The sequence below is a fragment of the Psammomys obesus genome, unplaced genomic scaffold (genome assembly GCF_907164565.1).
Source record: "Psammomys obesus unplaced genomic scaffold, mPsaObe1.curated_primary_1811, whole genome shotgun sequence".
Classification (NCBI taxonomy): domain Eukaryota; kingdom Metazoa; phylum Chordata; class Mammalia; order Rodentia; family Muridae; genus Psammomys; species Psammomys obesus.
This window is the reverse complement of record NW_026596057.1, coordinates 7693510-7715901: the sequence shown is the minus strand read 5'-3', so window position 1 is coordinate 7715901 and position 22392 is coordinate 7693510. Positions and strand designations below refer to the sequence as shown.

Below are 22392 nucleotides of genomic sequence, written 5' to 3'. Positions count from 1 at the left end.
GTTGTTGTTACTTGGCTTGGTGTTTTTTTGGTTTGAGGGTTTTGGGGGGATAGCGGGGTATTGACACAGGGTCTCACTATGTATAACGGCTGACCTAGAACTCGTTGTATGTGACCTATAACTCATAGAGATCCACACGCTTATCTCCTGGGTGCTGGCATTAAAGACATACACCACCACACTCACCATGTTCCTCTTTTTCATGTGACTTGAGGCAGTCATAGGGTCTCTATTTCCAAAAATCGTGCAGAATCTTTCTATTCTCTCCATTATCCACCATTACCTCATGACAGAAGATATGATTATCAGATACCTAGAAAATTGCAACGATTCCTAGTCCATCTCTCTGCTGCAGCCTATTATCCTCACAGTATCTACTGCACTGCTGGTCTAAGGGGAATTAAACAGAGCTCATGTAAAAAAATTAAATATTTTAACATCTCAATACCTAACTTACAAAAAGAAAAGAGAAACCAATAAAATGAAACTTACTAACTCACTTTATTTAACTCAGCTACTCCAGAATATATTTATTTCAATATGTAAACCATATTGAAGACATTTTACCCAGAAATGGTAGCACAAACCTAAAATTCCATAATTTGGGAGATAGGACAATCTGAAGGTCAAGGCTAGCTTCACATTGAGGCCAGCCTGAGTTAATGAGACCACCTCGACTGCCCATCCTACCCCCAGAATGATATATATATATATATATATATATATATACATATATATATACATATATATAATATATATATACTCATGATCTATATATGTATGTATATATAAAACCTACTTTTCATAAGTCAGTATGTATTTTTAGTGCATAGCACCTCTGGTCAGCCTGCTTCTATTTCATCAGAAATTCTTGATCGATATTGAAAGTTTACAAAGTCTACACCTGGAAAAGAAAGCTTCATGTGTCCATTCCCACTCATGTTTTGCAATAACTAAACCCACTGCTTTGAACTGCAGGCTTGAAGCAATTAAAATTGCATACAATTGCGATGCCAGTTTCTCAGGCCTATCAACTACAGCGGTACTTTGGGGTCACAACTGCTGCCATCTTCAGTAGCACCGACCTAGTGCGCTCTTTCTAAAATGTAAGTCAGGGTATGTCATTGCCCTAATTAAAACCCTCCCTTCTGTGCTCATCGCAGCGCTCTGGGTAAACTCTAAACCTATTCTGGGCTCCAGTACAGCTAGCTACCTAACTTCCTTCTGCCACCTTTCCCCTCCATGTTTCTTGCTCCTCTCTTGCTCCGCTCAGCTCTGAGACACTGCAGAAGCTTGCCACACAGTGGTCCTTCTGATGGAACCAGTTTGTATTCCTCCATCTTCTCATGGCCAAGTCCTTGTCCTACAGCTAAAGGGTCACCTGATGGTAGCTTTCCTGGCAAGCCTCTATGTTCCTTTCTCTCACATTCATACTTTATCCCAGTCGTTGCTGTCATGGCATCTGGGCCGATTCTTAGATGCCTATTTACTCCTGTTAGACAGAAAACACCCTGATGAAAAAGATTGTGTTTCTGTTTTCTTATTCGTGCCTCTCTGATACTTAAGGTGGGGCCTGAAACTCAGGGAATGTTCCAATGACCATATCAAGTGTTACAAAGAAGTCAAGGGTGATAAAGCCTGAAACCTCTCCACTCTATTCATTGGTTAATTCACTCAGTATTAATTTAGAAGTTGCCATGTGCTGAAAGTGAAGATAAACAAATACAAGAAATTCTGCCCTTAAGGGATTTGCAATTTAGGAGTAGAAGCAATAAAGATAATTTGATGCGATGTAGTGAGTATAACATTAAGATTCACAGGCTTATATGATACACCAAGAAGCTTGGTATCTGAACACAGTAGCATCACTGTGTCGTGTAGCTTTTCATGGCGGAGTGCTGCTTCCTGGCCTGCTCCCCATGGCTTGCTCAGCCTGCTTTCTTCTAGAACCCAGGACCACCAGCCCAGGCTGGTACACCCCACCACCACCCTATAAACAAAACACCTGATATGAACAATGATGTGGAGGAAAGGTTTGCCTTGGCCCACACTTACAGAGTTTCTGTCCATGGTCACTTGCCCCCATAGCTTTGGGACCTGTGTCAGGGCAGTGTATCCTAACAAAAGGGGGGAAAACTGTTCATCTGATGATGACAGAAGACAAACAAAAGGGCATTCTAATATAACCTGTGATAGTTTGAATGTGATTCTCTCCCTGTGTTTTTATGTCAACTTGGTCCAAGCTATAGTCATCTGGGAGGAGAGAACCTCAATTAAGAAAATGCGTCCATAGGGTTGGGCTGTAGGTGAGCCTGTAGGACATCTTCTTAATTGGTAATTGATGTGGGAGGGCCCAGCCCATTGCAGGTGGTACCACCCTTGGCTAGGCAGTCCTGGGTTCCATAACTGAGCACACTATGGGGAGCAAGCCAGCAAGCAGCACTCCTCCATGGCCTCTGCAGCAGCTCCTGCCTCTGGGTTCCTGCCCTGTTGAGTTCCTAGCTTGGCCTGCCTCAATAGACTGTGACTCAGGATACGTGAGCAAAACAAACCCTTTCCTCCCCAAGTTGCCTTTGGTCATAGGGTTACTATTGCTGTGTTGAAACACCAACAAAGATGCTACCTCCGTAGGCTCATATGTTTGAATCTTGGTCCCCAGTTGGTGGAACTATTTGAGAATGATTAGGCGATATGGCCTTGCTGGGCTCTGAGGCTTCAAAAGCTTCCCCCCCATTCCCATGCATTGACTCCTGCTTACAATTCAAGATGTAAGCGCTCAACTGCTGCTGCTGCCAGTCCTTCACCCTACCACCATGGACTCTGACCTTCTGGAGCCATGAGCCCAATTCAGTGTTTTCTTTTTAAAGTTGCCTTGTTTGTGTTGTCTTATCACAGCAATAGAAAAGTAACTAATAAGTAACCCCATCCAAGGTTTGCCACCAGTGGCTCAGCTTTCTTCTATAAGGCCTCACCTCCTAAAGGTTCCCCCTCCCAATAGTGCACAGGCTTTAATACCACCAAGACTTTAACACATTGGCCTCCACAAGGATACCAAGATCTAAACTATGGTACGCTTCAATCACATTATGACTATATGGAGGATTACACCTAGGGAGGACATTGTGAGTCTATAATGATATATCAGAAGGTCAGGGATGATCACTTTAGCTCAGTCGGTGATAGAAGGAACTCACAATTAAGCACAGACATATTTGGAAATCAGGTTAGTGTGGATGATCAGTTAACTTAACAAGGGCAGTTTCAGTGTGATAATGGAAGAGAAAGACACAGTGAGTTGCCTAGCCACAGCTGCAGAAATAATGGAGTTGTGGAGATGGTGGCTAGCAGCTCTCATAGCTGGCTGTTTATCAGAAGCATCTCCAAAGAGAACTTTGGAAAAATACAACTTGCTCTGGCTTGGCTCCGGAGTCGAAGCACCAGACTCCGTGAGGAGAGCCCAGGATCCTTTAACTGATAAGTTCCTTGGGTAAATCTTACACACACATCCATGTACTGGCCTTGGGAGAGGGGGTCCTGAGATGCACCATCCTTTAAGTAACACTTGCCCTTATGACTCCATAGCACATAGACTGAAAGCTTTGGTTTGTCAAGAACAAAAGTTCATGAGCCAATTTTCTTTCCTAGGTGAAAAACCAAAGCTCTTCCTTAAAGCCAGGATTCTGTACCAATCCATCTAAGTCACATCACCAATTTAACTAGTGAAAACTCAGTAAGAATTAAGTAGCTGCATTAGTTTTCTCGGGTTTCTGTAACAAAACGCCACAGGCACAGTGGCTTAAGCAACACTAATTTATTTCTTGACTATGGTGTGAGGCCAGAAATCTAAAAGCAAGGTTGGGTCACTCTTCCTGGCTTGTAGCTTCCTTCTGGAGCTCATGGTGACCTTGTCTTCTTGAACCCACAGAAGCAAAGGGACTCTCTGATGCTTTGTCTTTTAAGACAGGGGTTCTCAACATATGGGTCACAAGCCTTTTGTGTATTTGGGGGGGGGGTCAAACAACCCTTTCACAGGGGTTACCTAAGACCATCTGCATATTGGATATCTATGATTCCTAAAAGTAGCAAAATTACAGTTATGAAGTAGTAATGGATATAATTTTATGTTTGGGGGTCACCATAACATGAGGAACTGTTATTAAAGGGTAACAGCTTTAGGAAGGTTGACAACCACTGTCTTAAGGTCATTGATCCTTTTAACATAATACCCCACATGTATGACCTCTTAATTACTTTCTTATGGACCAGTCTCCAACATAATCATATTGCATATTCTGACTTCCATATGATCTCTATGGGGGTTCTGACATGTAGTCTATAACAGTACCTAAAATAATATTGTCCAAGATACAAGATACTGTGCAGATGCTCTTAAAAGGTCTTCGGTCCACTCAGTGGCCCAGAACTGATGGTAAGTCAACAGATAGAAACAGTCAACTGGAGCTGTAGAGATGGCTCAGTGGTTAAGAGAACTGTATATGCTCTTCCTAAAGGACCCGGGTTCAATTCCCAGCACCCCCATGGCAGCTCAGAACTGTCTGTAATGCTGTTCCCATGGGATCTGATACCTTCACACTAATGCACATATAATAAAATTAAATAAAAAAAAGAAACAGTCAACTGCTAAACAAAGTCAGGTGAGGCTGCTGGAGGCCACAAACAGTACAGCCAGGGTGATGGGGTGCTTTATGGATGACCCTGAACATGTGATAGAGTAAAATACTTACTTATTGATCTTGTATTACTGGGGTCAACCTCATGCATTCTCAGCAAGCACTATATACCCAGCCACTTTCTTTTCTTCTCTCTTTCTTTCTTTCTTCCTTCCTTCCTTCCTTTCTTTCTTCTCTTTCTTCCTTTCTTTCTTTTATCTTTCTTTCTCTCTCTCTTTTTCTTTCCTTCCTTCCCTCCTTCATTCATTCATTCATTTTTTCCTTCCTTCCTTCCTTCCTTCCTTCCTTCCTTCCTTCCTTCCTTTCTTTTTAATTTGAGACCAGAAAAACCCTCAACTAACTATGTAACCCAGGGATTGACTTTACAATCCCCCAGGTCATTGGGATAATTAACTGGTTGTCAGGGCCCAGCTACAGTGAAAGATTTCGATTAGTTGGAAATAGTGGGAGGGTACATCTCTTCCTTCTACACATATGTGTATCTGTATAAATTACACTAACATTCCTCCAGGGTCCCAGCAAAGTATAAAATTATTTGGGATTTTTGTCTCGGATTTTTCTTCTCTTAACATGGGCCATCACAGACTATCTCTGAAATGACCTTTCTGTGTTTCTACTAAAAAATTAAAAAAAAAAAGTTTCAAGCTCACACCTCCATCACCATTATATAAGTTGTTTTTAGTCAGTATCCCTGATACCTTTTTCATCCATATAGGCTACAGTGTGTAGTCATCTTAATCTCCCTAAAACCTGGCTCCACAGTGTCCCTCAGAAATATTCATAGGTCTCACCATTTCTTGGGTTAAGTACCGGTTCCTCATCTTATCATCCCAACATAAGACCAAATTCATTCTGCTAAATATTTCCCATCATTTCCCATCTAGGCTGACTGGAAAGTTCTCTGTTCCACAAAAACATTCTCACCTAGTACCTCTGATGCCATCTTGAGTTATCAGATGTATAGTCCTTAATATGCATCTTAAATCACAGCCCTTTTCATGAACTCTTTGTTGGATTCCATGTGGAAATGTGCTGTTTATTGCCACAACAATGAAAGTCTATAGGCACCTAAGTCCTCTGCACCCCTGTACTCATCAATAATAATTGTAAATGCTGTATACTTTATGATTTAGATATGAAGTATCCACCAATAAGGCTTAGGCCCTGGTGTGATGTTCAAAGGTGGGGACTTGATCTAACCACTGAATTAACCCATTGGTTGATTTATAACTGAATAGACTATGGGAGGTGATGAAACTGCTATTGATTAAGGAAGATATTCTATCTCTGCTGGGGGCATGCCTCTGAAGGGTATTTTCTCCCCAGTCCCCAGTGCCCCCCATTTCCATTTTTCTAGTTTCTATGAGATCAGTAGCCCAATATGTCACATACCCCTGCTGCCCTATATCTTCTGCTTTACCAAAAGTTCACTGCAATGGACCAGCGGACTATGGCCTGAATCCTTGAGCCAGAACAAAAATCTTCCTCTTTAACGTTATATGTCCAGATACTATCCTTAGTGCTTTACATGTGTTACCCAATTTAATCCTCTGTGAGTCGAGTATTAGTACTGTCCCATTATACAGACGTGAAAACTGAGATGGGAAATATTAAATAACTCCTAAGACCACGGAGCTGCACAGTAGCAGAGTCGTCCTGAAACCCCAAGCAGTCTAGTCTCACAGACTACACATCCTTCTCTTCAACACCCTTCAGATCTCAAAACACAAGCTATGCCAGGCTTCATCCAACTCCGTGAAGGAAAATGGACTTTTTAAAACTGCCTTTCCATCCCCAAGGCAATGCATTTCACAAAATAGATATCCCATTAGGCTTGGCTACCTGAATTCCTTCTGGTCACGAAATAGCATGCTCTCCTAAAGCCATGCTTGCACCTCTGTCAGAAATGACTAACACAAGCACAAAATAGGGGTAAGTAGCGAGCAGGGAGACTGGCGGTCAAAAGCCAGAGGAGTCCAAGGAAACTCAAGTAGAGACATTAACGATGCAAAGAAGTGGCATGAGCTTTGAGTCCTTGAGAAGAGGAAACATCAGAGTTGTGTTTTGGAAGTTCTGCCTGAGACCAGCAGCGCTGCGGTGGAATAGATGAATGGGGCAGGAGAAAGCAGGATGCTGCCAGTCATCCAAGTGTGAGACAAGGAGAGCCTTCACAAGAACCACGAGGTGAGAATAAAGAAAAAGGTGCACTGAAGGGTATTTTGATATCTTTTTTTACACAGGATCTCAGTGTAGCCCAGGCTGGCTTCAAACTCACTTTGTAGTGGAGGATGACCTTGAACAGTCGGTCCTCCTGTTTCCACCTCCTAAGGGAGGGGACTCCTGGCATGTGCCACCGCCCCCATTTTTATGCCGTGGTCCTGCGGACTGAAGCCAGGGCTTTGTGCATATCAGACAAGCACTCTACGAATTGAGCCACAACCCTAGACCCTGAAGGGTATTTTGAATGGAGAGATGAGATTTAGAAAGAAGACTTTGAAACAGAGTAGATGACAGACCCGCTTTCTTCAGGTTTCCACACTGGTACACCCCTTAAAGAAGTCGATGTGAAGAAGCGACGTGCTTAAGAGAGCCTGGGGGCAGTGAGATGGCTCGGTGAGCAGATAAAGTTGATGCCAAGCCTCAGGTCTCGACTTCCGTCCCTGGGACCCAGGCAATCGGGTGGAAGGGAGAACCAAGTCAACCAAGCTGTTCTCTAATCTACCTACACACGTGTATGCACACACATGCACACACACACTAAATAGATAAATGTAATAACAATTTTAAGAAAAACTGATTTTAACATAAATTCTTTTTTCAAGTAATACAGTTCACCTCTATGACAGCCTTATCTACAGCTGATTCCTTCAATAAGCCATACCATAAGTGATTCTGTTTTCACTCCCACACATTAAGAGCTACCAACTTTTTTTTTGAGTACCTAAGAGGATAGACCCATAGCAGTTTTTTTTATTAATTTCATTTTATTTACTTTGTATCCCCGCTGTAGTTCCCTCCCTCCTCCCCTCCCAATCCCTCCCTTTTCCACACATGCCCCTTCCCAAGTCCACTGGTAGGGGAGGGTTTCTTTTCCTTCCTTCTGATCCTAGTCTGTTAGGTATCATCAGGAGTGGATGCATTGTCTTCTTTTGTGGCCTGGTAAGCCTGCTCCCCCCTCAGGGGGAGGTGAAAAAAGAGCAGGCCAATCAGTTCATGTCAGAGACAGTCCCTGTTCCCGTTACTATGGAACCCACTAGGAGACTGAACTGTCATGGGTTACATCTGCCAAGGGGTTCGGGGTTATCTCCATGCATGCTACTTGGTTGGACTATCAGTCTCAGGGAAGACCCATGTGCCCAGATTTTTTGGATCTGTTGCTCTCCTTGTGGAGCTCCGACCCATAGCAGTTTTATGTATGTGTCTGTACCTAGACAAGGCCTACAAAAATAAAGCATACATTTTTTTTTAAGCCAGGGTGTCTCTGAAACCCACTAAGCTTAATGACATAGTATTTAAAAGAATCTTCAGAGTGTTTTTTGTCCAGTCTACCTCCCAGTTTTTATGGGTACAGCACTGCCTAGAATTCTTTACCTGCTACAGTGAGCTCTCACCCTTCATGTAGGTTTACACCTTCCTGTAATTTCAAACCAGTTGTTCCAATTCTGTCTTCTAGAGATATTTAGCACCAAACTAAGCCTTCTCCAACTAACAGCATCATAGCATCCCACAAAAACAACTGTTCTCTAAGTAATTCTCCTAAGAATCCATAGCTTGGTGCATTGGTTACAGTTTTCATTCTATGACAAAATACTTGAAGAAAAAAAAAAGCAACAAGGAAAGAAAGATTTGTCTGGGCTCATGCTTTGGGAATACAGTCCATCGTGGCAAAAAAAAAAAAAAGGTGAAGGGGCAGAGCAGGAGGCAGCTGATCACCTGATGCTGCAGTAAGGAAACAGAGAGAAAGATGCTCACATCCCCCACCACATTCCCACACCTCCTCCTTTCCATTCAGTCTGGAGCCCTTGTCCCTAAACAGTGCATCACTTCCCTCCTATGTTAAGCATTTCGAGAACAATCGCTCAGGCATACCTGAAAGCTTGTCTCTCAGGTGATTCTACATCCTACCAGGTTGGTAACACAGATTACCGTCACATTGTTCACCCTGATGTTAACAGTGCCTCGCATGCGTATCAGAATCTACTGGGGACCAAGTTTTTGAAGAGGTGACTGTGCGCATAGAGTCTCCCACCATTCTGACATATGGCGGACTATCAAAACTCCATTCTTAAAGAAGAGACTCGGCGGCCAAACAAAGCCATCTGCTGGCAGTTTTCAAACAGAACCCTCCCTTGCTTCTGTCAGCTACCCACAAAGCAGTTTATTAAGCTCTCTCTCTCGCTCTCTCTCTCTCTCTCTCTCTCTCTCTCTGCCCTCAAAATTAAATTTCACATAATGAGAAAATAAACTCCAAGCTGGGGAAATAGCTCAGCCAGGAAAGCACTTGCCAGACAAGCATGAGGCCTTGAGTTTAGATGTCTGTAAACTTCGTGCTGGGGAAATGGAGATCGGAAGATCCCCGGAGTTCACTGGCTATCCAGTCAAATCACTGAGGTCTAGGACCCGGGAGAGACTCTCACTCAAAAATTAAGATGGAAAGCAATTAAGAAAGACACTAGATGTTGAAGTTTGGTCTTCCCACATGTGCATACACATACACATGGGAACATACAAAAAAAAATAGGACCAGAAGCAATCTGATAGGCATGAAGGCAAATGAAATGTTTTAAGAAGCCTCAGTGGGCAAGGGCACTTTTTTATTGCATATTCTTTTAGAATGGATGGATTTTATTTACATGCACATTCTACTTTTTCAATTAAATGACAGTTAATTCAAAAAAAATTATGCTAAAATGGTCTCCATTTTAATTCCAATTTAATTTTAACTCATAGGACGGTATGGTATAATGGGAATTGTGCCTACTATAAGGAAAAGATAAATTCGACCATTTAAATTCAGAATCAACAAAGGACTAGAGGAGCATTCAGTTTATAATGGTACAAACACATTCAACATCTTTAGGAAGAACCAGAGAAAAGACGAAGCTGACTGGCATATATTTACAACTGTCTGTCATTGCTACCTAAGATGCAACCTGGTGCTGTACTTAAGGCTGCTACAACTAATCGCTCGGATACCATGGCCCTCTAATTTCTGTTGTAACCTTCGTGGTTTATCGTCAACAGGATCTGGAGTTACCTAGGAGACAAGCCCCCAGGTACACCTATGAGGGACCATCTTGATGGCTATAACTGTGATGAGAAGACCCACCCTATAGTAGAAAACACCACTCCCTGGGCCGGCGTACTGGGCTGCGGAGAAAGGAAAAGACTAGCTAAGCCGTGGCTATATGACCAGCTTCCAAAAGCTCCTGTTGCCATGACTTCTCCACCATGATGGACTGTGCCCTCAAGCTGTGGTCCAAAATAAATCTTTTTTCTACCTTACGCCGCCTTTGTCAGCATATTTTATCACAGCGACAGAAAAACCAACTACTACTCAACCCATGCTTTGAAAATTACCAATCTAGTCCCATGCTTTCCTTGCCCATGCACAACCATTCTTTTTTATGAAGAAGGTATATTTCAGTTTAGATAAATGGCTTTAAGGGATCATGTAGCTAATGCACTCATTTAGTTCCTGCTGAATGTCAGCATCACATTAAAAAACTTACAGAAAACAGCAAATAATTGCGAAAACAGAGAACCAATCTTATAGAATGAACTCTGCAGAGATATACACACAAGGACACTGGAGAAAGGCCCTTGACATCAGAGGGAGCTGACGAAGACAAGCCATAGTGGAAGACACCCATCATGCTACCTCAGCTTACCTGGAACAGTCCTTCAGTACATACACAGGAAGAGCCTCCCACCAATGAAAACCAAATCCACACTTAGAAATGTTCCTAATTCTCACAGCAGTTAGACTTCTGGCAGGGCTAGAAAGATGGCTCAGTGTGTTTGGGCTCTCTCTTTCTCTTTTTTCTTTTTCTCTTTCTCTTTCTCCATGTGTGTGAGGGGGAGGAGACAGAAAGAGAGAGATACCTAACATTTCCAAATTAAAAAATACACACTAGAAATGCTGTGCTTCATATAACAGAATCAAATGCCTTCTTTAAAACCTATTCCATAGCTAGCAAGATGGCTCAGCAGGCAAAGGAACCACTGCCAACTCTCTCAACTTGAGTTCCATCTTTGGGAACCACATGGTGGAAGGAGAGAGCCAACTGTACAAGGTGCCTTCCGAGCTCTGTGGTGAGCACCAACACACACATCCTTACATAGACACACACACGCACACTGTGTGCACACAAAACAAGTAATTTTTAAAGTAACAAAAAGTATATTCTCTAGAGTGGCTACGAATATCTGCACAATTCATTCTATCAATTCTGCTTGAAATTCTACTACATTCATTGTCTCTAGGATTCACCATGGGACTCCTTGTGTGCCACTTCATTCTTTTTTCCAATTTAATAGTTTTCGTTTATAAAATTAAATTAACAAACCATGCTTTACTACCCTCTCAGGGAACTTGTAAAGATTAATGAATTAATAAACAAAACAGTGCTTTGAAGCTGCTGGAAGGGGGAAGCACTCTAAATCCAATTTATGTATATGTATCTATTGAAAGAAAACAGTTACATTTATGATAGTGCTGAATATATGCAACTGTTTCTTTCAGGAAGTCCCAAATATGCACTAATTTAGTCTGATCTGAAGGTGCATTTTGATGCAACTGTAATTTTGTAACAGTCACAGACACACAGACACAGACACACACACACACACACACACACACACACACACACACACCAGGCTGCAACTGCACATGGTCATTCCTACATTTTCTTTTATTTGGGGTGGGTTGTTTTTGTTGGCTTGGTTTTGTTTTTGTTCTGGGTTGTTTTGTTTTGTTTTGTTTTGTTTGTTTTGGGACAGGATCTCACACTATATCCTACCCTGGCCTGGCTGGAACTCACCATCTTAACCAGGCACATGGAACTCAGGGCAAACCTCCTACCTCAGCTCCCCAAGCAATGAGATTACAGGAGAGAACAATTCTGCTTGGCTTACTTTTTAATAGTCAAACATCTAGTCTAAATAAAAGATTGAAAGATTAAAGCGAAGTACCATCATTTATTGAATGTAACTTCTGAGCCAGATACAAGGCACCATCTTAGAATTCACATACATGCAAACACAAACACATGCGCATGCACAACAAAAATGATCAACATGTAAATTAAGGCCAGAGGAAGCTAACTCCCTTACTATACTAGAGAGAGTCAGGGATGGACTCCAGTCAGCCAAGCCCGGGCCCTATGACCATAATGTGATGACTCTTTTTTGAAAGTTGTTCTCCAGGGGTCCCTAAAACACCACAAACCGTAAGCAAGATTGGTCACTGGGCTGATGGTTTTGTGTCAACTTAAGCACAACCTAAAGTCATCTGAGAGGAGGGAACCTCAATTAAGAAAATGCTTCCAGACTGAGCAGTAGGCAGGCCTGTGTGGCATTTTTTAACTAGTAATCAATAGGGGAGGGCCCAGCCCATTGTGTATGGTGCTGTCCCTGGGATGGTGATCCTGGGTTCTAGAAGAAAGCAGGCTGAGCAAGCTGTGATGAGCAAGCCAATAAGCAGCACCCTTCCATCGCCTCTGCCTCCTGCTTCCAGGATCCTTCCCTGTTTGAGTTCCGGTTCTGACTTCCTTCACTGATGGACCTGTGGAAGTGTAAGCCAAATAAACCCTTTCCTACCTAAGTTGCTTCAGTCATGGCGTTTTGTCACAGCAATGGCAACCCAAGGACAGTCACCCATCAAATTATCTATTTAAGTGATTCTGTGGTTTTCATTTGAAGCTACTGAAACAATAAGCAAAGGTGTGCTTTAGAAATGCCATTTCTGATATGCCTAAATATGCATCTCACTGTTTTATCATTTCCTTAAAGCAAGAACATAACATACTGTCACAAGGAATCACTGATGTACCTTTTCTGGACCTGAAAATAAAGATCTTCCTGCAAGATATAAACCAATATTAATGCTTGTTAAAAACTAACTATTGAAATAACTTACGTAATGACATTGATGGATCTTAATGCTACTCAATTCACTCAAGGACTGCAAACACAATAAAAGCAAGAATACGAACCAGGCAGACAGAAGGATGGAATATTTGCTACAGAAACGCATTTTTAACCTAAAACTCATCCATTAAGTAGCAGCCTTTTCAGGCCTATTGTTTATTTATATACAGTTTTTCAGACGTGTGCCTTGGTTGAAGAAAAGCCCTGTCAGCTTTCTAGCAGATCACCTAGATGGTAGCGCCCAGTGGTCATATGGACTTCTAAATCTCACACTTTATTCAGGGTTTTATCGTCTCAGGAAAGTATCTGGTCTAAATCTGAGAGTAACTCTGCTCTTGTCTCCATCTACCATCTTGAGTGGAAAAACAAAACAAAACAATGTGCTGTCAGTGCTGGTGTGCTACCAAGAAGAGTGATTCAGGGGAGTGTCGAGAAGGTCGGGTCCAGCACTGCAAAGGAATGGGAAAAGGAGGAGGCAGGGTGGGGGCGAGAGGGAGGCACTCAGAAACAATGGGAGGAGGGAGAGAAGACAATGAAAATGAATGCAAAGCTACAAGTTCAGAACATCAAGTTCCAGAGCCAGCTCTCTGACTTTTCCTGACCTTGGGCAGATCTCTTGGATTCTCTGTATCCTAATGTAACTCCAGGAAATGAGTAAAAATTAAACCAGAGGGAAGTTTCTTACATCAGTCTTGTCTGACGCCAAAGACCTTGCTTCTCGTAAAGAAAGAAAAGATAAACCAGGCACAGTTACACATGTGCAAAATGTCATTAACATACTGTCAATAAACACTCTCTCTTGTTGAAAATGGTTTCTGAAAAATACATCTAGTTACGTAGTCACTCACTCAGGGAACTTGAGCTGGCCTCACACATGCAAGATCCACCTGCCTCTGCCCTTGGAGTGCCGGGATCAAAGGCCACCACGTCCAACCATACACACTATTTAAAGCCAGCCCCTCCCCCCTTTCCTCGCACACTTTCTGAACAAGACAGTGCTTTTAGGTTGGCCTTTAGAAAGTTTTCTCTGGCATTTTTGTGTTCAATTTATTTCAGAACTTTAACTAAATGCTTCATTCTGAAATACGAAAAAGGAATTTCTCTTCAGAATTAGTGCCTTGGAGGTGGGTGTCTGTGTGTGCCAGTGTGCATGTGTGTGTGAGCGAGAGAAAGAGTGTGTGTGTGTGAGAGACAGAGTATGTATGTGTGTGTGTGTGTTCACACACTACCTCCTTGCATGCATGCGGCCCCTCACCCTCAGTCCTATTCTTAATCTCTCCAGTGTCTCTTTTCCCTCATCTCAGTCGCTCTCCAATGTACAGTATCTCTTTGTGATTAAAAAGGCAGTCTAAATTCAACGGCTTGTTGTCGGCCAGACACGGAGACACAGATCACCACCTCCCTGCCTTGCGACTGATACTTCGGTACATGTAGCCTGGAGCTAAGGTGACACTGGTAACCCATAGATTGTCCACTGTCCACTTAAATCCTAGCTCCATTTCGAGAGTCGCAGCTTGGGGAGGGCTGTTTGATCTTAAAAAGCAGTGGGCTACAAATGTTTATCCCAGTTAACTGACACTGTATTCAACAGCTTTCATCTGACACCATTATCTGAAAGCTATGTTCTCATGCTTTATCCCGTCAGCTCTCTTATTTTATTTGTTACTAGTGGGGGTTGGGAGTACATGTGCCATGGTTTACATGTGGAAACCAAAGAGCAGATTTGTGTGGTTTCCATGGAAAGCCATGTCATCAAGCCGATGAGCAAGTGCCTTTCCCTACTGAGGCATCTTACCAGGTTGGCAGTTCTCTCTGTATACATACGTACATACATACATATATACATACATAATACACACATCAGCTTCTGGGAGTTTTATGTGCCCACTATACTTAGAGTTCAATAAATAGATGTTAACTGGTGTTATCACTATATTTCTCAAAAATTCAATTAAGAGGTACATCCAAGGTAAAGTCAAGGTTTGACTGTTTCCTAGCCATGTGACCTACACAAATAAGTTTCCTCTTTGCCTCTGCATTTTATCCCCTTTGGCATTTGGATGTGAACACCATAAGAGCTGGGAGATGCGGGGACTATGCAACAGAGTCCAGGCCTACATACTCAGTAAGACCTAAACAAATGTTGGTCTGTTTTCTCCTCCATTGCTGAAACATGTATTTAGGGTGTCATAAGCTTTTGGGCAGTTTTCATCAATGTTGATAACATGAACAACTTCAAAATAAACTTAGATGGGAAAATCTCTGTTCATAGAGAATATTAAATTAGATTATTCTATACTGTACATTAGCTTTCAGCTCTCTTAATTTGCCTCTGGTACGGGAGGGTAAAGTACCCCTTTCCTTATTACCTTTGGTCCTCTTAAATATAAATAAGACCACAACAATTAAACCATCATAGCAATCAAAACCTTATAATTTTACTCTGTTTTAGAGTAGCTGCTGCAAAAGGTCTAAGAAAAGCCTCATGGTGCTCTGGTTTCACTGGGGTTTATCTTGGAAGCTTGGCTTCTAATGGCAGTGGTAAGGGGTAGGAGAGCTTTTAAGAGGTCAGCCTTGGGAAAGATGGGGTCTTGGATCTCTGAAGGAACTGATGCACTTCTATGCGACTTTGGTAAATTCTCAAGATGGTTTTGATAAGAGAAAAACATTCTCCCCTCCTGTTTCTCTCAGGCTTCCCAGCTTGCCATGAAACCTGCCCCTCTCTTGCCCACACATCCATTCTGAAGCCATCTTCCATGAAGCCTTTGACAGAACCATACAACACTGCTTGAGCCTCCAGTCTCTAAAACTTGGAACTAAACCTCATTTCTTTATAAAATTACCCAGTCTCCGCAATTTTGTTATAGCAATAGAAAGCATACTAATACGTAAATCAAATATATTTGATCGATAGAGAATCCAGTACCCTACTTTCTTATGTGACTAAATACTGTTTCCACTCCTCTGAGATTATGGGAGACTGCCTACCCAACATTTTTAGTTGTGATGTGCTGGTGGTGGTTTGTAGTTAGTGGGACAAGTGTTCAGAGTTTCACGCTACAGCCCAGGCTGCCCTGGAACTCGCATCTCAGCCTCCTGCATGCCAGCTAGCCTTATAGGCATGAGACATCATCCCTGCCCCCACTTCATTCTTTTATTATTATTATTATTATTATTTGTGTTATGTCTAAGTGGAGAGGATGCTATGCATGTATGTGTGTGGGGGTACGTGCCAGAGGAAGGCAAAGTCTCAGGTGACTTCTATTGCCCTCCGTCTTGTTTTTTGAGATGGCATCTCTCACTGAACCTGAAGCTTGCTGTTCTGACTAGACTGGCTGGCTGGCGAGCAAGTTCCTGGGATCTATCTGTTTCTGGGGTTACAGTCAGCTAAGGCCATACCTAACTTTCTGTGAGTTTTGAGGATTCAAACTCAGGCCCAGACACTTGCACAGCAAGCATTCTTAATCACTGAACCATCTTCTTAGTCCTCCAACTTTATTCTTTAAAAAGTTAACAGCTTTTTTTTTAATATTGGTTAATCATAAATAACCCCTCCCAAAAAAAAAAAAAAACCATTCTGTCAAAATCGATTCACTTGGCTATATTTCTTTTCAGACATTACTGGTGCCTAAATAAAGAACATTGTTTGTGGTGAATATGTCCTACTATCTGTGAACCTGTGATAACCTTAAAAGGCATTACATAATGCTGATTCAGCACAAAGGTCTTCATAATTTTGGGTTCCACCAACTCGTCAGACAAAGAACAGTTCACATTTTTCATATTTTATTGAATAGTTCCTTGGAGATTTCTAAGCATAATTTTCAGTAGTTATCACATTTTAATTGTCAGCACCCATTAACCTAAGAACTATAATCTTAGAAGCCATTTCTTTTTTAAAATCCAATAACTTCCATGCTTTGATATTTTAACAAAATCCTTCCCCTCAATACAAACCTACCCTAGCTTAATAAGTTTCAATCTTATTCAATCTTAAGAGTTATGGGACTCTTATTCTTTTTTAAACATGTTCATGAAATCTCTCAAAGGAAGTTAGAATTTGAGCTATATCAAGTTCAGATTTAATGATCTGGTCATATCCAACAACATCACCAAATGGCTCATAGTGTCCATCAAACTAGAGAGCCAAATCACTGTAAACCTCATAAATAAATAAATATTATTGAGATATTTCCACATTTAAATAAACTCCCATCAGTACAGTCAGTGTTTAAAAATCTTTTATCTGGTTTCTATTAACCACAAACTCTTTTCTACTTCTTCAGAACTGGAGGTCTGTTTACCATTCAGATTAGGATAAAATAACATGAAATCTTCTGTCTACATTGACCAAGTAATGTCACTAACAAGTGTATAATTAAAAAATATTTGCACGACTATAAAAGCAGACGCTGAGAGTTATGGCCAACTGTTGGGCAGACTGCATGGAATCTTATGTAAGAAGTGGGAAATAGTAAAAGCTGGAGAGGACGGGAACCACACAAGGAGAGCAACAGAACCAGAAAATTTGAACACAGGAAACTCCCCAGAGACTCATACTCCAACCAAGTACCAGGCATGGAGATAACCTAGAACCCCTGCACAGATGTAGCCCATGGCAGTTTAGTGTCCAAGTGGGTCACATAGTAATGGGAAGAGGGACTGCCTCTGACATAATCTGATTGGCCTGCTCTTTGATCACGTCCCCCTGAGGGGGAAGCAGCCTTACCAAGCCACAGAAGATGACAATGCAGCCACTCCTGATGTGATCTGATAGACTAAGATCAGAAGGAAGGAGAGGAGGACCTCCCCTATCAGTGTACTTGGGAAGGGGCATGCCTGAAGAAGGAGGAGGGAGGGTGGGATTGAGAGGAGAGGAGGGAGGGGCTTATGGGGGGATACAAAGTGAATAAAGTGTAATTAATAATAAAAAATAATTAATTAGTTAAAAAACATTTGTACATTAGCAGCTAGTACAGTTTTCACTTAGCACCTCAATAAATAAGTTATACACAGTGTAAACACATATTTTAAGGAAACAACCAAGTTACCTTTCACAGCTATCTTCAGGAACATCTAATATTGTAAATTTTTTAAAAATGTTTCTTTTAATTAATGATTTTAAGGGGGTAGATGTGCACAACGCCATATAAATAGAATAACAATATAGCAGTTTCTTGTTCATGGGCTCAGAATTACAAGACCAATAAGAAAGATGCTGCAGGTTTTAACCAGAAGCATTGACAAAGTTCCATGTGGTAGGGCAGTATGGTAGATAGGCTTTAGAGACTGCATTAAGGAGCTCAGGTTTTCACATTAGCTCAAATTAGCCACAAGTGACTTGCTCAGGCTCATTACATTTGAATTTGCTATCAGGTAAAATAAAATCAATGAGCATACCTACCTCTTCGCAGTTTTATGAGGGTTAAATTGGGTTATCTATATAAAAGGAACCAAGATAGCATCCAACATGTAGCATTCACTAGTAAACACTAGCTGTTCCTTTTATCATTACTGCTCTCTAAACATACATATTTAGAGCCAAGCCTCACTATCTTTTCTGTTTGTGCAAGTGACTCAGGCTTGTAACCCCAGCTATAACCGCGACTGAAAAGAGGACAATCAAAAGTTCGATGCCTACCTAACCCTAAGATACAGGGTGATTCAAGTCTTTGAAAAAGTAAAAAAAAAAAAAAAAAAAAAAGAAGGGGGGGGGGGGGGGAAATGAGTTGGGAATACACCTGAGTGCTGGAGCACTTGCCTGGCATGAACAAGGCCCTAAGTTCAACTGGAAGAGAGAGCGAGGAAGTTCATACAAATACATAAATAAGAAAGAGTTGAAAAAATTCAATTCTTCCATTTACAAACCGGACTAATGGGCAGATTCGAGCCTGGTAATGAACCTGTCTTCCTTCAGTCTGTGGGTTTCACTTCTGTGTATGACCACAGGCAGCTTCTCACTGCCAGCCTATAGGCTCACCCAGAACAATCAAAACAATCTAGCTACTCACACTATAGCACATTAATATGCAAATTTGTCGCTTCAGCAAGAAAATCACAAACAAGGAGTTCATTCATGACACATTTTATTCATAACAAACTCAAACTTGTCACCCCAAAATTGGTTTTACAGATAGTTAAATAAACTCATTCGCATCCAAGTACATTCAATAGTATAAAAAAAAACTCAGTATAAGCAAACTATTTTTGAGGGAAAGATAGGGTTAGCTACAAAGGTGGATTGTTAAGTGGTAAATAAATCAATAAATAAATGCAACAGTATCTAGAAGAGAACAAGCTTAATTCAGGAGCAAACAATCCACCCAAGTGAAGACCCTGGTGCCTGCCTGTACTCAGTCACTGCACAATTGGTCAACATTAAACTGAAAACAGCTACAAGCAGAAGAGAAATACCGCGTTTTAAACAATTTTATATTGGTTGTGAAATTCCTGGTCAATCGAAGTTAAAAGGTTACAGTGAAACATGGAAACCTTTTTCCTCCCCAACCTGGGCTGATTCACTTCTGAAAATGGTTGAGTTATAATTAGATATTAGATTTCTCAATAATTCAATGACCGAAATCTTTATTAAAGTCAAATGACCTTCTAATTAAGTTTTCTCCTTAATATATAAGTTGTGCCAGGAAGGTCTACCCTGCAGCTAATAAAGGCTTTATGTACTTAGTAAATGAGCATATTCTTCTATGTTCATTATTTTCTCTATCATCCATACAGTAACTACTGGTAAAATGTCATGAAGTACAACAAATTACTAATGCATTCTGATAAGTGCTCTCATTTTTACAATATTTTTCATTTCATTATGGAAAAGGGTTCTGAATTATATATATATACTACTCTACTGTGTCCCTGTTTTTATTCTCATTACAAAAAAAAAATACAGCTAGTGAGAGGAAATGTACACGCTTTCGTTATAGCATTAAAAAGACTGTTTGGCTTTGCAAACCTGGAGGGCAGAACTGACACATATGGATAGAATTTACTTGAGTTCAAAAGCATTTACTAAAATACTTGTAATATATGCTCATCTAAATAAATTATAAGGAAGATGCAAAAAAACATGGCTGTTGCTTCTGGAATATAATTTTAATCTTTAAGGATTTTTTTATAGAATATTATTAAATACGTCCGAGATGACGTAGGCAAAATATTTTGCTATTGCTTTTTTTTTTTTTTTTATGGAGCAAAATGAATTATAAAATCAGGGGGGGAAATGATTAAGGGGACCAACTACCCAAGGATAGCTGCCAATGGCCAGCAATTCCATGTTTTTATCTTGCTAGCTCATATCGAAACAAGAAGAATGAGGAGTATCTCTGGAGGGATCGAGAATCATCCCAGAAAAAAAGAAAACGCGCTTTATGGTGCTCACGCCCAGAAAACGTGGGAATAGTCAGCGGTACAGCTTACACATTGCCAAGCAATAACAGAAAGAAAAGGGGGTTGCAGAGCCGCGGCAGGAACCCTCCCTCCGCATCCCAAGTCGCTCACCAGCCAAATAAAAGAATCAAGCGCAATCTTGGATTGCCCCCTCCAGCCCACCAGCAGTCTCTACTGCTGCGCCTTCTACCTAGTTCACTACTGGGAAACAGATCTCAGCCTTCATAATGCACTCCTCACTGTAAGGCCGTTAAGGTAACTTAATCCTTCCTGAATTGCTCACCGGAAGAAACGCTGATTCCTGACTTAAAACGACAATAATTGTTTGTTTGTTTGTTTGTTTGTTTGTTTGTTTTTAATTGAGAGACATGAAGCCACAACTACAATTTGGATTCTGTGTGCTGGCCTGAAGACCGGCTGGATAAATAAGAGCTTAAGGGACAGAACGCAAGAGGATGCAGGGGGGAGGGGCCAGAGAGAGAGAGTGCGAGAAAGATTCTGGTCAGTTCTGAGATGATGCAGAAATGACGGGGCACCTGAACATCCCAAGTCCACGGTCACCGCTGGAGGTCTCGGGTTTTCAGCCGTGCGTGAGCACACTCAGACACACCGCTGTTTATCCTTCGGCTCCCGGGGAGAATGATAGGCAAGTATCTCCCGGATAAGCCTTCAGCACAGGATTTCTGGGTTCACACACCCCGCCTCCCCAGCTCAGGGCAGGAGATGACTGTCTCAAATTGTAGGCATCTGAGAAGATCTGAGAGCCAGGGCGAGGGGGGAAAACGGAGGAGGAGGGGGTACATCCCCACAACCAAACTGAGAGCCTCCGGGAGGGTGACAGGAAAGGGCGGGGGGTGGGGGGGATGTGGAGACCAAGAAAGAGATCTGGGGACTGGAAAGCACCGAGCTGCACATCCAGGCTGCCAGGCGCTGGCGCGCACCGAGCCAGCGAGGGAAGTAGATCCCGGGGCGGACCCTGACTCCCCCACCGAGGGTGGGGAGGAAATGGCTTTGTATGGCAGGATGAAAGGCAGACAGGGGGTCACCACCGGGGACTAGGGATGCTTAGAGGCAGGGAGGACCCCGCCCGCTCCAGGACACCCCTGCTCTGCCCCCATCCCATCCGCCGCAGCCTAGTCTAGTACACCCTCGGGCTCCCCCAGCCGTTCCACGTTCCAACGGCCTGAATCAGGGGTGTCCCCACCCCCGACGCGCGCCCACCGCGCTCCCGGTGCGCTCACCTGCCCACGAAGTTCTCGAGCACCGAGCTCTTGCCGGCGCTCTGACCGCCCACCACCGCGATCTGCGGCAGCTCCAGCAGACAGCTCTGTCCCAGCGCCGAGAAGGCGTCCTGCAGACGGTTAACCAGGGGGATCAGCTCCTCCATCTCCCGGTTCCCCATCTTGCCTCAGCGACCACACAGGTCCCCGCTGGACTCTGTGATCTGGCGGGCAGCCCTGGCCTCGCGGGGCTTGTCCGGGTTGTCGCCGCTGCGAGGGGCTCAGACAGCCGAGTCCCCGCACAGGCGTCGGATCCCTGCCACCCGCTGCTAGGCTCCTGACAGCTAACGGCCCACTACGCGCTTGCGCAGGCGAGAAAGGCGAGGGAGGCGTGGCCTGGCTCGGAGACGGTCACGCCCACACCACGCCCCTGGCCTGCTCCTCCCTAGAGTTTCCAACCCTACTGCCCCGGCCAGACGCGCTTGCACTGCCTCCCAGCTGCGGCCAGATGCCACCGCCCAGGCTAAAGGGCAGTTACTGCGCTTGGTCAAGGAACGGCCTAACATCACTCCCAAATGGCGTTGCTGTTCGTTTTCAAGGAGCTACCCTGACAAAGCCCAGCAGAAAGCGCTGCCAGCGACTAACAACCGCACATTCCCAGCAGCTTCAGCATGCACGGTCACCACCATTGCACTGCACCAGAGTGCATTTCCCAGAAGGAAATCTCATGTTTCACACCCTACTCCAGAACCCCAGTTTGCTGCGGGAGGCAGAGATAAGCTGGCCTTTTGGAGCCAAGTCTTCCTCCATTGGAGAACTGAGTAATCTGGCCTTATTGGACAACTCACCTTTACTGCCAGTCCTCCTCAGCCTCCTATAAGCTAATGTGTAGTTCCTTGAACTTTCCTGTTCCCTATCCCTTTAATCTA

General features: G+C 42.8%; 1 protein-coding gene across 5 annotated transcripts in view; it reads right to left on the bottom strand.

The window, feature by feature from the left end:
* The window catches only part of Dnm3 (dynamin 3), a 477548-nt gene extending 455751 nt beyond the window's left edge, over positions 1 to 21797 (bottom strand). For all 5 annotated transcript variants that reach the window (XM_055624408.1, XM_055624405.1, XM_055624406.1 and 2 more), the window contains exon 1: positions 21485 to 21797. In XM_055624408.1, the coding sequence (XP_055480383.1) occupies positions 21485 to 21645 (161 nt within the window). In that variant the 5' untranslated portion in view covers positions 21646 to 21797. The remainder of the gene's footprint in view (positions 1 to 21484) is intronic.
* Positions 21798 to 22392: the final 595 nt, after the last annotated feature.